This window comes from Cygnus olor, chromosome 1 (assembly GCF_009769625.2).
Source record: "Cygnus olor isolate bCygOlo1 chromosome 1, bCygOlo1.pri.v2, whole genome shotgun sequence".
Lineage (NCBI taxonomy): Eukaryota > Metazoa > Chordata > Aves > Anseriformes > Anatidae > Cygnus > Cygnus olor.
The window spans coordinates 47,071,974-47,088,091 of record NC_049169.1 but is presented as its reverse complement, the minus strand read 5'-3'; the positions used below and the strand labels follow the sequence as shown (position 1 = coordinate 47,088,091).

General features: G+C 35.0%; 1 protein-coding gene and 1 non-coding gene across 6 annotated transcripts in view; one reads left to right on the top strand and one right to left on the bottom strand.

Annotated features, from left to right (window-relative positions):
• Positions 1–14,361, top strand: part of CFAP54 (cilia and flagella associated protein 54) — a 115,068-nt gene extending 100,707 nt beyond the window's left edge. For all 5 annotated transcript variants that reach the window (XM_040556693.1, XM_040556703.1, XM_040556711.1 and 2 more), the window contains 7 exons: positions 2,399–2,599; positions 3,848–4,041; positions 7,618–7,803; positions 9,158–9,264; positions 9,944–10,133; positions 11,468–11,542; positions 14,058–14,361. In XM_040556693.1, coding sequence (XP_040412627.1) covers positions 2,399–2,599; positions 3,848–4,041; positions 7,618–7,803; positions 9,158–9,264; positions 9,944–10,133; positions 11,468–11,542; positions 14,058–14,186 — 1,082 coding nt within the window. In that variant the 3' untranslated portion in view covers positions 14,187–14,361. The remainder of the gene's footprint in view (positions 1–2,398; positions 2,600–3,847; positions 4,042–7,617; positions 7,804–9,157; positions 9,265–9,943; positions 10,134–11,467; positions 11,543–14,057) is intronic.
• Positions 7,096–7,169, bottom strand: TRNAN-GUU. The gene has a single exon. It is a non-coding gene; the product is annotated as a tRNA-Asn (tRNA).
• Positions 14,362–16,118: the final 1,757 nt, after the last annotated feature.

The window sequence follows — 16,118 nt, the reverse complement described above, 5'->3', positions numbered from 1 at the left end:
CACCAATAAAACCACCACCTACACACAAAAAAATAAACAACCAACCCCCCCCCCAAAAAAAAAAAAAAAAAAAAAAACAACCAACCAACCAAAAACCAAAACCAAACCAAAAACAAAGTAACCAAACAAAAAAATCACTTGCAAAGTTATCTGCCTAGGTAACATATTCTAAAAGTCAATGTCAGTATAATAAAAAATGTCACTGTCTTTCCAGTCCAATGTATTGTCTTTTAGAAATGCTTCCCCTAGCTTTTCAGTAGAACTTTGCCTCATTTAATTCCAACTTCTGCATTTATTTTACAACTACTGGAGCTGATGAAATGGAAGTTTTTAATAAAAACTAAATTCAGTGAAATTAGGAGTTGTGGGATAATGGTTTCAAAATGTTATATAAGCACTAAGGCAAAATATCTGTGTTTATTTTTAAACTGGGAAACATTTGGTGATAAAATTTTGTTTCCATGGCTTAATTTCAGTCATCTCAAGTGACTGACAATGATTGAATTACTCAACAGTTGCTGGCAAAGCTGAGCAATGTCCGCTTACTGTACAGTGTTTAAACACGTGTTTTGATTGGTTTATGAAAACAAGTGTTGTATGCTAAGACCTTCCATCAATCTGATTGTCTTGTACTAGCACCATTTGCTTATAATTAGAGATCATTTTTTTTTTCCTTTTATCAAATGCAGCAGGTGTTTCTCCTGATAGTTCTGTTAGGCAGCACAAAAAATAAAAAAAAATAAAAAAATAGGAAACGTAGAAAAGCAATAGTAGGCCAAAATATATAAAGGTAAACTGAAATGGAAATGATCAGCACAGCTTGCTAAATATTTTCTTTAAAGCCATCAGTGAAACACATTGTTTAAGTTTCATTTATAAACAATGTGGACATTTTAAACTAAATTCTTTTTTTACAATTTCCTGTGATATATCAGGAATAATAGAGGCATTCAGCTTTTGTAGAAGTATGCTGGAAGTTTACTATTAGGAATTACTATAATATAATGTTTATTTTATTTGGAATGAGACAGAAACCAGAAGAACTGTGAAGGTTTTTGAGAGAGTAATGTACTAAAACAGTGAAAACACGTATAGAACATAATTTGTGATATAGTGATAATTGAACTGTTTTTTTTTCCCCACTCTTTTTACATAAGTATAATTTTTAGGCAGCCCTAAAAAAAGATATTTTCTTTGTCCAGAATCAAGAAGACATTTTATTGATAATACACTTAATATCTAAAAGGGATTGGACTGAAGCTGATAATAAACATTCTGAGTTCAGGTCAGCGTAACAAAGTTCAACTGCAGTAGCTAGGATTGATGACATCTGCAAGGATACCTATTACTCGCTCAGTGCTGATTATGTATTCACTGCTCTAGTTCACTTGTTGTTACAAGTATAATATAAGATGTTCCTTTTGAGTGGAGTGGAGTTACCTTTGCTTGGATTCCTAGTTATACACTAGTGAGCTTTCCTTAACTCCTTCAAGACCTTTATCATCTGCATAACAACAGAAAATCTTCCCACTTATTCTGATCATTTTGATTTGTTCCTCAGTGAGTAAGAATGATATCTGCTAAACTTTACTGTCAGTTGGTTTCTAATGTGTTTGGAGGGGAAAAGAGAGCAAAGATAAACTAAAATATCATGCCCCTTAGGAACCTTATCTTGGTTGAGGCTTGAAACAAGCAATGAGGAATCAGGTCTTTGCAACTTTATGCTGGCAAAACTTCACAGATGTTTGTTTAGGTTTCTGTCTGAAGAACACCTGCAGAGTCAGGCTCCAGTTGTACAGGGAAGCACAGAGACCTTCCACAGACAGTGGAATTAATTTGGCCTTTCATGATCCACTAAAAGAGAGAAGTAAAATTGCATTTTGCTGTGGATTTTGAGGATTCAGGGCAAGTGTTAGATAGCAGAGACTACATATAGAGCTCAGTTTAAATTAAATGGTTTATTTTGTAAAAGTTTTGTAAATAGAACTAAACGTGATGTATAGCTGTATTGCAAAGGAGTCAGAAAGTGGTGATGCAGATGGATGATTGTGTCCCACACACACTGAGGACAAAGCACTGAGACTCATTTCTGCATTTGCTTAGCTTTTATGTGGAGAGAGAGAGAGAGAGAGAGAGAGAGAAACCCTTTCTCTCTACCCCTCTTACCTTCTTACAAGGACCACTCAGATTCTTGGCTGTGATCTGAGAAATATTTTCTTCACAGTGTTCAGCTAGTACTGAAGCAGAATATGAAGAATTTTGCTCTTATGAAAAACATAACCAGGTTCACAGGTCACATTTTAGTTAGAGATAGTCATTTCCAATACAGCTTAGAAACAGCTTTTGAATTGCAACCATTGACTTAATGTCTATATTTGTATTGTTACTGGATTTGCAGATGGATACAATGCCGTCTATGAAAGTCCCACAGCATCTTCCACTGAAAACAAACAAATCATACAAAATGAGCAGAACCAAAAAGAAAGAATGGAATGTCTTGCCACCAAGGCCAGCCGGAAGAAAGAGATGATAACATGGGTTCACTTAATTCACTATCACAGTTATTTACAAAGACTTTATAACACAAACCTTCTATCTGGTATGATTTTTTTATTCCTTCTCGAAAACTGCTGTAGGTGACATACTGTTCTTGTAGGCCAAAAGTGTCAGTTTTTAAGTCCATAATCTGAGATCTCCTCATTTTCAGTTCAGTTTAAATTATGTAAAGGTGAGAAATCTTTACTGAAGTAATAATTTATGTCAGTTTACATGTGTTGTAAGTGAAGATACTACCTTTTTTTCATTGTTTTTTTTATAGGCCTTAATAATACCAACAGAATGCATCCCAGAAAACAGAATTTCTATTACTATTTCTGGAGCACTTTTTAAATTCATAAACTACATATTTTTTAAATTCTATGTACATCAGACTTCAATGTCATCTGAAACAAATCTGTTCAGTTTGGGGGGCCTGTTTTTGAAAATTCTATGATTATATGAAAATAGGAGTTGACTGTAGTTTAAATGCGAAGGCTGAGCACTGTTGAGCATTTGGATTAAATGCTCAGATGTTACGTACATACTTGGTTTATTTCACTGCAAACTTAGATAGAACCTTTTAAACAGAGTAGGAATCTATTAATTTCTGGGCATCTGCATGTGATGGCAAACTGCTGGATAGACAAGTGACACTGATAGTCAAGAATCAAACTAGTTTGTAGACTTTCTCTAGAGAGAAACTAAGCAACTCTGAAAATAATTTCAGAGGAGGTTGGTATTTTTTCCTTGTGACATCATACGAAAGGAAAATATTCTACCTCACTGCAGAACTGTAAGGACAGTAAAGTATTTACGTGTAGGTGTCAAAATGTGCATATACCACTGCAGTTACTGTTGATGGAGCCTAAGGAGTGACCCTGATCATCAGCCACTAGCTGTCTAAATTAGGGTGAGCAAAGTTGCACTTAGAACTTCTTTTGACTGTATTGACTAAATATACCTTTATTCTAGCTGGTGCTTAGAAGTCTAGTGAACATACTGATGCATACACATCTAAATTTAAGTCCCTAAACCTCAAATCTGCACCTCTCACTTTACACTACTAGACAGAGCCTTGTTCAGTATCAGGTTTCCAGTGAAAAACTGGAGTCCAAAAAACATACCCTATTAACATTCAAGGACAATCAGTATAATTGTTGGAAATGCATTTAATTTCCTACAGAACTGATTTAGATATTGTACTATATTTTTAAATGTATGAATATCGAGTAGCAGTATAAAACTTTACTTTTAAATGCAAATGATAATGAATAAAATTAATCTCTTTCCAAACCTGCCCCTAAATCAGGACCTGAATCATTTTCTGGAAGAGATGGACGCCTTAAATCTGTTTTTGACTCATGGATTGTTCTACGCATTGCAAAAATGCATTTCTTTCTTAAAAAACATTTGTTCGAATATTCCGTGTGTTGTCCTGAGAACTTCCCAGAAGAGCTATATGATGTAGAACTACCACATGGTAGTCTAGCTGATTCTTCAAAGGTACTTATTGTTCATATGGATTTTTCAAAAATATATATATTATAGTTGCATTTTGTAAATGTTCAGATTCTTGCTAATTCCAATGGTGATATTTCTGGGAGCACTATTGAAGAAAGAAATTAATTATCCAGAGGATCACTGCAAAACCAAAATCCTGCGCAAGCAGTGAAGGACTTCATTAACAAATGCAAACATCTTTGTGTTATTCATTCCTGCAGAAATGATCACTATCTTGTGCCCACTCTGTTTAGGCTTTAGGAAGTTAAGCAAAATGATATTTAAGAAAAGTTCATTTTTAGTTTAGAAGGTGGATTTGTTATTAGGCAAGGCTGAAGCTTTTAATCTTTGAGAGCTCCATGTTTCACACCAAAAATGTCCTAAGGTTTGATTTGCAATTTGTTTGTACAAGCAATAACAATATTGTTAATTTGGTCTGTAGTAAAAGACTGATTTTCACATAAATGTAATTATACATTTATGTGAACATATATATATACATATATATACATATGTATTTTCTCAAAATCTGTTGAAACCCCGTGTTTCAAATTCAATTAATGTCTGAAGATTGCCAAAATTTTTCACTATCAGCTGCCTAGAAAATTAGTATTTTCTCTGGCTTGCAAACAGACTATTTGAGCTTTCAAATATAAGCAGCTCAGACTATACTACTCAGAGAAATCTCAAATTGGAATTCTGGAGTCTATGCTGACCATGGCATATGTATTGAATATTGTATGGCAAAAGTCTTTGAAGATTCAATGTAAAAATAATTTTCTTCCAAGTTTCCCCATCACACTTCTCACATTAATAATTATCCTAATACTAAAAAATTAAAATGATGGGTTACTCTCCATGGTTTATTTTTTACTTACTATGTTCGGGGTTAGATGGAGACAGGGGAACCTTGAGGAGTGAAGGCTTTTTATCTTATCAAAATGAATTAAAATACTTCTGTGAAAGTAGCTCTTCTAGAGTTGGTGAACTTTCTGCAGTGTTGGACAGCATATCATTACTCATTTCCCAACAAAGAGCTGACTGTGCCACTGAATAAATTGTAAATATATGGTATGTGACATTTATAACAGCCATCGTATATCAAAAATTATTTTACTCTGTCTGCTCTTCTTTCGACATAATTAGTATTACACTGTCCTAGAATAATAAGCTTCAGAGCTCACTGTCATGTTCGTGACAGGTGCAAGCTCATAATCATGTGTTAGCTTCACTGTTGTAGACAGCTAACAAGCATAAAGCTCTTACTTGTTTAAATTCTAAGCTTCATTGATTTTTGTTACAACATTTTTAGAAGCTTTAACTATTCAGAAGGCTGTATAAGTTATTTTTTTAAATGTTACTGTAATTTGATACTTTTTTAACAATAAAAATAGATTTTTTTGAAAGAAAGATTTTTATGTACAGGATTGTTTCACTTATATATGTCTTTCTGGTTTTGATTTATGAATTTTTTTCAGCTCTGCAGAACAAAGAATCCAAGTTATATTAAGAAGGTTAAAATTAAAATTGTGTGGCCTGTTGCATTTTTCATGCTTTTTTTTTTTTTTTTTTTATTCCACTGCATGGTAGTATGTAGGGCTAGAAACACTTAAAATAAAACAGTTTGTTGTTCTCAGGCTTTCACCAAAGTTGAATAGATGCAATTCAGCAGCCCTCCAGTTTGACAAGAGCAGTTGTAATATCCATCCTCAAAAATATTCAATATGATGTAAATAACAAAAGAAGCAGCTCAGTGAAAAAGAAAATATACCGCACGTTTTAGAAAGAAATGCGTATCATAAAATAGACTTTTGAGAGGTTTAACTGAGGGGCTTGGCATAAAATAGGTCGTTCCCATCTCCATATGTGCATTTTCTTATAATTTTGTTCACTTTCCATTTTAGCAGGATTGTGGGTGATTCATTGCCAAAAGTAAAGTCTAAGATCTTGAATGTAGAATATTCTTGTACTAGGTGGGTTAGCCATGCAAAACCTCATAGCATGCTAAGAGGTATGGCCACTTTTATCACTTCTTATTCAGAACCTATGTGTCATGGACCATCCCCAGTTCGTTGTACCATGCCATACTGAAGGTAATCCATGTACTAAAATGCATAACTATAGCATGCATGACTCCATGTTTATCTTCACTTCTGTATTTTGATGTGGGTTGGGAGCTGGCTTTATGAAGTAAGATTGGATCAGTGTGAAAAATCTGTCTTCCGTTCACTCGTATTTATTGCCTTTTGAGCTGCATTGTCTAAAAATTAAGTGGGTAAAATTCTCCAGGCTTTTTCAGCAATGAACATTCAATATTAAAACAGAACTAACTCTCCAGGTAGTTATTTCCAGTGTCCATAATCTGGAATCAATGATGGAGACACTATAGCTCTAACCAGCATCCATATTCCACCAAAATGTCACTGTTTAGCCTCCTCCATTCTTTACAAACTGCAAAACACTTTAAAATAAAAACTAGAAATGGTGTGGCACTGTTCAGCCTTTAAATCAAATCTTTTACAATTTTTAAAGGCTTTTATTCATGAATGAATGTTGGTTGACAGTACTGCTCCAGTTGCTTCCCTGGTAAATGATAACTAAACAGTAACTATTTGATGAATAGTCTGCTAATGTTCCATATATATTTTAGTAGGTATGACATGTGACAAATCCTCACAAATTAAATGACTAGATTTTCAGTAGATATCACTGTATGTTAGTTGTACAGCTAATCACAGAATCATTAAGGTTGGAAAAGACCCCCAAGACCATCTGGTCCAACCATCCCGCTACCACCAGTGTCACCCACTAAACCATGTCCCTAAGCACCACGTCCAGCCTTTCCTTGAACACCCCCAGGGACGGTGACTCCACCACCTCCCTGGGCAACCCGTCCCAATGCCTGACTGCTCTTTCTGAGAAGAAATTCCTTCTAATTTACAACCTGAACCTCCCCTGGCACAACTTGAGGGCATTCCCTTTTGTCCTATTGCTAGTTATCTGCAAGAAGAGGCCAATCCCCAGCTCCCCACAACTTCCTTTCAAAATGTGACACCCCGTCCCTGGGTGGGCTCGAACCACCAACCTTTCAGTTAACAGCCGAACGCGCTCACCAATTGCGCCACAGAGACACGCTGAAAATGAAAAAATGAATATTTAAACATAAATAAAACATTAGTCTGGCATTCAGATTTCTATTTTAGTTATCAGTACGTATAGCAGCCAAATGACTTTTTCATCAATAATTTTTGTATGGTCAGCATGTCGAATAACATCTTCTAGCAAAAAAGATAATGCCATGAGGAATACAAGTCAAATATAATAATCACTGTTATTGTAGATGTCTCTAAGTCAGCCCAGAGGTTCTTTGTATTACCTTTAGAAACATCTCTTCATGTGAATTTTGAAAAGCCTTGACTTGGTAAGATGGACACCTTTAAATAATTACCCATTTATCTAAATAAGCATATATTTGTGCAGGACTGAAAGTTACACTGATATTAATAGACATTAGGTTATTATAAACAAATACATGTTACACTAGTAAAATACAATTTAATTTTTGTGTGTGTGTTTCAGATGTCTCTTGAAACTTCTGGAATTTTACCAAAGATGCCAAGAGTGAGAATAGCTTCTCCGGTTTCTGTCACCACAGAAGCAGGCCATCAGACAGAGAGTAGGGCAGCAAATGCTTCAAATAAGGAAATTAACATCCAGTGGTACATTCCTTCTCTGGCAAAGCCATCAAACAATACAGAGACTAAGGTATAGCTACAGCAAAGCAGTTCATTAAGTATTGGAACAAATTAAGTCTCATTTCTAATGAATATTTGGTCATGACAGAACAACTTTTTAACTGAATTATACCAGCTGGCAAGCTGGACAGCCCGGAGCTATGCATTTATTACAACACAAAACTGCTACACAGGACAAACATAATGCCCTGACAGTCATCTGGTAGCAGGTTAAAGAAAGACTTTGGAGATCATGTAGAGCCTCCAGGCCATAATGTTTTCTTGTCTTTTGCAAGACCGTGAAGTCTTTAAGACCTCTACTCTTAAATTTGGTTGAAGGTTACAGATATTCAAACAGCACCATTTGGTGGGAGGCTGTCAGAAAGGAGAGGCACTCATATACAAAGAAAATGGGATTTCTTGAACCTCATTTCCCTAAGAAATCAGATTAAAAATGAAAGGTGAGATGGACTGGAGGGTTGTGTGGAAGTGAGAGACTGGGTGATGGAAGTTGTGTTGTTTTTAAACAAGGGAACTGAATGTAGATACAATTTCTGATACTGCAATAGAAACCCATGGTCTCCAAACATTTTGGCTTAGCAGATCAAAGTTTCTGCTAGATCCTTCTCATCTCTATTAGCAAGCTAATAGAAGCAACATGAAGTTAGTGCAAAGAATGCACTTCTCAATATAGTTTTAAAAGTTACAGACCAGTAGAGATCTGGAGACAACTCTGGAAAACAACTGACATATGTATGCCATATTCTTGGCATTCTCCATATAATCAAAATAATCAGCTACTACTGGGAAGCATATTTTCAGTCATACAAGAAAATTAATACAGTAAAAGATGAGAACATTCTAGTTCATCGTCTTGTGCTCAGATATTGATACCACTGCGTTAGAATGGTGAGTTATGTGCAGTTCGTGGTTTTAAATATAGTATGATGACAGCCATGCACAAGATCATATTGGAAATGTAAATAATTGCCTTTTGGAAATTCAGTAAAAGGTTCGGCCTACTTGAAGTAGGAACTTTCAACTTGAACCTAAGTGGGATTGATTGACTGGGATCAGAGCTAGATTGGGATTTTGATGGTGACTCTATAGGGTACAACTCATTTTCAAACCCATATAAATGATATCACTGAAATAATTCATATACTTTGAAAAAAAAAACTTAATTGTTTTAACAGCTATAAAAACTGAGTATAGTAAAAATTCGTAAGAGACCACACTCTACTTTTTTTTTTTCTGAAAGTTAATTATCTTAGTCTTTACCAGTACACTGAATTTGATAGTAATTATAATCCAGTATCACTGAAATACCTTAGGCCTTCTGTACCCTTTCACATTATAGTTTATCTATTCCATCTCTTTTACAGGTTTTGCTGCTTTATGCTTATAACACAAAGCCTATCAAGATTAGCAACATCAAGATTTTCAGTTCAATGTCTGTGTTTTCAGGTCACTTATGGGTTCCATTGGCTAGGTAAGTAATCACTGACTTTGTCCTGTTATTTCATGCCATATGAAAGTCTTTAAATGCATTCTTTTTAGCTTTTCAGACACTTTTCACTATAAAATCTGTGAGACGTTGCACATGGTATTAAACTCATCCAAAATTATGTCTTTTCAGTACACCAGTCTTTTAGTTTGGTTTCTTAAAGAAATGAATAACATATGCTAATTACATGACTCTGGCACAGCAACACAAGAAAATGCTAGCACTCTTACTTATTCCCATTCTCTCACTGGATTAGGTACTCCTTCCTTCCCATATAACTCTGAGCCTGCAAGAATTTTTCTCAATTGTAGCTCCAGACTCAGCCCTTCTTTTTACATCTGATGGCATTTTTCATGACCTCTTCCTTGTCATTCATCCAGACCAAAATTTTTTGAATGGCTGAGCAGGTGGAGGGGAAGGACTAAAGGTCAAGAATAACTGCAGCCTCTGCCACCCAGCTTGTCAGCCCACCTTGTGCTGGTTGGATGAGTTTTTTTTCTTAGAGAGGCTTAAAATCTTGCTTCTTATTATTTAATGCAAAAAGGTTAAACATTCCATATTTCCACTTTTTTAATGGATTTTTTTTGGTAAAATTATGAGATCAATCTTGAAATGAAAGAAAATCTAGAACCTAATCAATATGTAATAAAATCTTGTCTTTCAGAGTTACTTCTTTAAGGGAGAAATTATCTAATCTGAAAGATCAAGTTGAAATGTTGATGCAAAGTTCAGAAAGCTTATATTCAGCTTCAGAACCTACAAGTTTTCTTGAACAAAATGAAACCCTGAAAATAATTCTTTCAGAGAAAGCTGAAATTAATATTGCAAAAGTGCATCTTGATGAAAAAACAGAAGTAAGTGAGAACAATTTTGCTCTTAAATATGTCTGACAGTTTTATTTAAGATGCCTATTTTGGGGAAATAAATGACAGGTAACTTGGAAGGCAGACATAGAAGATTAAACTTGCCTAACCCCTTTCAAGAAACGTTGAGATATTTTCACTTTTCATTTAATATTTAACTTTTCCTTATATATTGCTTGATGGTTTACAAAAAATACCAGGCATGTTCAACCTCCCCCTTGAAAATAAAGGCCACATCTTCAGGTACATAAATCTGAAATTTGATGCCTGATTTATAGCAATCTACATCTGAAAATGCTTGGCACAGTGTTAAATTAGCAGAGAGATCAACCCAAAAGTGCTTTTTAAAAATCAGTTACACATCTTCAATGCAAAATGGGCAGTGATGGTTTCTGAAATAAAAACCTTCTAATAACACTATTGAGAGCTGAGTAAAACTGGCAGTGAATTTATTTTCATTTTCTCTGTGCCACCTTCGTCTTTTTTTTTTTTTGTTATTAGCAAGGCTGAATATGGTCCACAACCAAATAACTCCCCCGACATACATACACAAAAGAGGTAATTTCAGAATTTTCCATGTGGTTTCTTTGAGATAATGTCAATGGAATAGAATGTTGCCACAGCATAACTGCTACTTGATAAATGCCAAGGCAAAATAGACGTTTATTTTCAAAGTGGGAGACATTTATCATGTGACAGGATTCTCTTTATATCTATTATATGAAATGATTAATGATGTAGAGGCTGTCATTTGGTCTGATGGATGCTGTGAAACAGTGACAATTGTGCACTGTGCCATTTTTACAAAGCTGTATTTTGACCAGCTTGGAGAACAAATGATGTTTTGGCCAATCACGGCATATAGTGTTTTCAGGAGGCTAGACAGAGCTGTCCTTTACTGGGCATCTCTGATTACCTGAGGGTTTTTGCTCAAACTTTCATTACTGTATGTCAGTAATTGGAAAACCAATGTTTAGAATAGTAACAAGATTAACATGCCATGCATTAGATATGTATAAATACCATCTTGTCAGAGTGTTTGTTTATAACATCTTCAGTAAACATGTAGCAAAAGTATGCTCACTGGATTTAATACCTGAGCCAGGGACAATTTTTCCTCAGTAAAAACTGCAAGGTTTGGGCACTTGTATTGTACAGCAAACACAACTATTTTTGTTGCAGAAAAAATGTATTTTCCTCTGAATTTAACTAGAATAAGTTAAAACCTGGTGGTTCTGAACAATTTTGTAAACCTAAACCATCTGTTAGCTTATCAGATGAGACTGATAGTACAGCATTGGTTTTCTCTTGTTTTATATCATTAGGAAATGGCTAAAAGGTGTTTATCTGAAGTCAAAGCTCTGCTCTCTGTTCCAGACCTGTCCTCGCCATTGACTGAGGTATGCTATTCTCATCAATAGTAAAAATGTGTTTTCTAAAATAAAACAATTGTTCAGTTAGGCTGAAACATGGGTTTTACTACTAAGTATCTTGTACCTTTCAATTTTTTTCTCCTACATTTCTGGGCTTTTTTTTTTTTTTTAAATACAAATGTTCATGATTACCAGCTGTGGATATCTTCATTGTTAGAATCACCTTTTTATACAAATAAATATGTATTAAAAATAAATCTCACTCACAATGGATTTATCTGGTTTATCCACCATTCTCTGGTCATTGTTTAGATGGAATTTATTGTTCCATTGTATTTCCATGATGCAGTTGCCAAATGCAATTTTCTTCCATGCCCTTTATTTTTGCAGTTATTCAGGCTTACCTTCTATTTTCTGTAGCTTTCTCTGCCTCAAAGAGAGTATGCCATTTTTTTGTCCATGCTGTTGTATTCCTATTGGTATTTATTTGTAGTCAGTATCCCAGAGGAGACTATGGGAACTGGCCCATAGCAGGCAGCAATACTGCTCAGTGTTCTCAGGCATCCTAGGAGAATCAGGAGCAGAGCTGCCAGGGCTTAAGAAACTCCAAGGAAGATTTTTGAATCCATAACATATGACACCCTCACAACTATCTTGCCTATAATTGTTCACAATAAAATGATAATGGCCAAAGCATCAGCTGTACTCTTTTCTAGTCAGGTAGCTCTTTAATGAAAGAGAATCCCTAGTTTTATCCGGTAACAGTTTGGCTAATGGCCTGTTATTGAAGAGAGAATCTGTAATGCCGTTCTGTGCATCCTGCAGGCTGTTACCTACAAATTTTCTGTTTCCCTTTTATATACATTGCACCATTCTTGCCACTCCTTTTATCCATCCTGAAGGTCTCTCCCAAGTGACTCCCAGACCTTCCTATCACCCAGTCCAGCTCTATCAATGCATACATACATATTTATTCTGCAAAGCTATACTTTCCATGGTTCCAGTGGAATATCTTCCACGGTAGAGTAGTGACAAATACCTAGGGAAAGGTATGGCCGAGCTTCCTTAGAATCCCATGGGCCTCCTGGACCTGTTTTAAATTCTCATGAATCCCTCTTCACTTGGTCTGCTTCTTTTTGTGGGTCTACAATGAAAGTGAGAGAGCAAGATTTAACAGTGTCTTTCCAGTAAGAATATGATGTTATCTGCCCTGTTTGATTCTGCCATACTGCCACAAGAAACTTAAATGTTTCAACAGGTGAACCAATGGGCTTTTCACCACAAAGTTTCAGGCAGAGGCTTCAAACTGCATCCTATTAGGTATGGCAGAGTTGTCTGAGTGAGTGAAGCCTAATCCTTCAAGATGATGAGAATCTTCATTCTTCTCTAAAGCCATCTTAGCATTTTATTGTTTACAGAATATTTCTATGTAGTATTTCCAAACTTTCAAATAAGTTGCATGTGTGCATTACCCAGTCTTCTCTGGGTGAGCTGGAAACCTCAGCATGGGATTATGTGTTGTGGAGAACAGTACATTCCCTTTGTTTTCAAACACACAGGAAAAGAAGGCAAATACATTGCTTATATGTAGTTTCACATAATTTTTTCCCCCACCATACACTTCTCTGTTGCTGGTCTTCTTGTGAATTAATTGGGCAAAGTCAGTTCTAATTTGTGGTATTTGTTTTCTCATTCTCTCAGCTGTCACACTTTAACCCCTGTCATGTTTCCAGTTTCTCTTCTTTGATTCTCTTTTTTCTGTTCATGTGTCTTCTGGCGCTTTTGCTTCAGCATGGAGTTATATTTCTAAGGCGAAAATGTGCCTTTTCATTGAATTATTCATCTAAAATTATTTGACTGTTCATGTTTTAAGAATAAAAATTGTTTCACCAGCTTATTTTTAAAGCTATTTCATGAACAGCTCTGTTCTTGAGAGAGATAATAAAGTGTTACGCTTGGGAGTTCCAATTTTAAATGTTAAAAGCAAATTTCTCAATAAAATAATTGCATTAAAAATTATCCTCCCTAGATAGCCTCTTCCAGCGCTTCTCTTCCTACAGTTGGTTTTTCTTAATATCTAAAGCATATTAGTTGCAAAATCAGCTAAATAGCTCTCCTCCGTGTCCAATGGACATACAAAACAATTTATCCCACTATTTAGCCCACTATTTCACCTTCTACGACTAGCTCAAGTCTTTCAACTTCTCATCCTAGGAAAAACTTTCCAAATTGCTAATCATTCTTGCTGCTCTTTTCTGATATCTTCATTTTATCTACAGATGATTAGGAGGAACTTTGTGAGCAAGACTGTTCACAGAAATTTCTTCCCCTTAGTCTCATTCTTCTAGTTTCAAGGAATAGATGTCATTAACCACAAATTTATATTGAGGCAATTACCATTTCTAATTTACACTTTCGTTGTTGGTCAGAAATCTGGCTTCAATATGAGATATTTGAATATTGTATATATGTAGTTTTGGGAACTTATACACTTAACAAAGTTTTTTTTTTTTTTTTTTTTTTCCTTCCCCTTACTTGTCAGATCCCATTTGACGTTACTTTGCAATCAATATCAACTTTGGAAGATATGTTTGATCCTGCCAGTGCTGCCAATGGATGTACAATAACTGAAGAAAGCCTTTTCCGTTGGATCATTTCTCTTTTTCACTAAATTCCAATTTTGCAATAACTTAATCACTTGCTGAGTATTATAGATTTAGACTTCAGTTCTGCTGTTACTGAAAAAAACTCATTAATCACACCATGAGTTGGCTTCTAATGTGTTTTATCATTTTCATTTTTAGGTAATTTTCAATTATTTTAAAATTAAAAAATGTTTTTAGGAATTAATTGTATTAAAAGTGCTTTCTTATTGAGAAGATATTATCTGTAAAATCATCACTGGATTTGTTCTTTTACACTTCTGTTTGGAAACTAGCATTTCACACTTCTCTATCTTTTGCCAAACACATTACAGATTGTTGAGAGTGAAAATGGTCATTCAGATGTCTCCAGAATTTCAAAGCATTGGTTCAAAAAAAGCCAGTTTAAAAAATCAGAATAATGGTACTATACAGAACAATTTTTGGACATTATTCTAAAATGTTAACACAACCTCTATTTATGTTGTCAGTGATGTAAATACTATTTTAAAGTGCTGAAGAAACCCTAGGGTTATCAACAGCTACCTGAGGAAATATGCTTGTCCCATAAAGGGAATTTGATACAAAAAAGTAGTTTAGTTGAACAAGGCTGAACAAGAAAGTGTTCAAGATGCATGGCCTTTTGGTTCTGCTCACATCGCAAGGCAAGGCTCTTCTTCACTAGTTAGAAGAATTTTGTAATAGCCATAATTCTTGTGTTTGCAACAAACAGTAAAAGTAAGGGATGTTTGGGCAGGTGCACTGAGAGACTTGTCCTGTCACCATCTATGTTAACAGTGAAAAATTAGGACTAACAGTTAGGATTCCTGAGTTCAGTTTCTGCATAAAATAAACAATTGGGTTGAAAACACAGCACCTTTCATGTCAGTCAGGCTGTCTCTGTTGTAGTCCCATGATAAAAAGAGAAAATATTTCAAGCTGTTTGGAAATTACGGATTCTCCTTCACTTGCGCTTTTCAGAGAAATGTGGTTACCTGTTCTACCAGTGAAGTTTCTTGTGGGGTGGTGGTAAAAGATTCAGCACAATGGATATCTTAAATGGGATCAGTAACAAGAAAAAAATGGAGTTATGTTTTCTACTGTTTTTCTTTTTTCTTATAAAAGAGAGAAGAGTGGATATATTTGTGCTGTGTGCCTTTTAAAAAGTTGTGCTATTTTTTATTTTGTCCAGCCTCTTCTGTAATGCTGTAGATAGTAGAAAAATTAGAAGGACTATGATACCACGATAAAAAGAAAGTAGAAACTGAGTAATTGATAGGGAAGGCATTTTTGTGAGACAATTTTAAAACTGAGCTACAATGGTTATTTAACTCAGCTGCCTAACAGCCAATTTGGAGGAGATATTCCGTAGCATTAGGCTTTCAATTAAAAGAATTTATAGTTATGGAGGTCTTCAAAAAACAGGAAAGATAAAAATTGACATTACTCATTTTTCTTTCTAAAGAAAGAAGTAGAAATTTGCAGCTCTTACAGAAAAGCTATTCAGTCTCTTCTTGTGCTGTGTAAAAAGCATAAAACCTTTCTTTTTCTTTTGGAATCACCTTGAGGATTATCACAGGACTTTTGTGCAGCTTCATGAATATTCGTAAGACATTCTTAAAGCATCAAGTGAAAATGGAAGCAAAGTTCTAGTACAGGCAAGGTGTATATTCAGTGCTGCCAGTCCGGACCTTGTTATAATTCTTATGTTAATATTGATGAAATGCTTTACGTACGCATTTAAAATACATTACACTTTCTAAGATATTTTTGTTGGAAAAAAAAAAAGTTTTCCTGCCATCTGCTTTAACACTGCACGGTAAAATAATAGGGCTGAAAAGTTGACCTCACTGTATCCATAGCAGCAGAGTCTACTCTCAGAAACACAGGATTAAGCATTCAGTGCAGGTTTCAAAATGAAATATCAGACAAAACATTTTTATTTTAGCAGAAAATTAAAC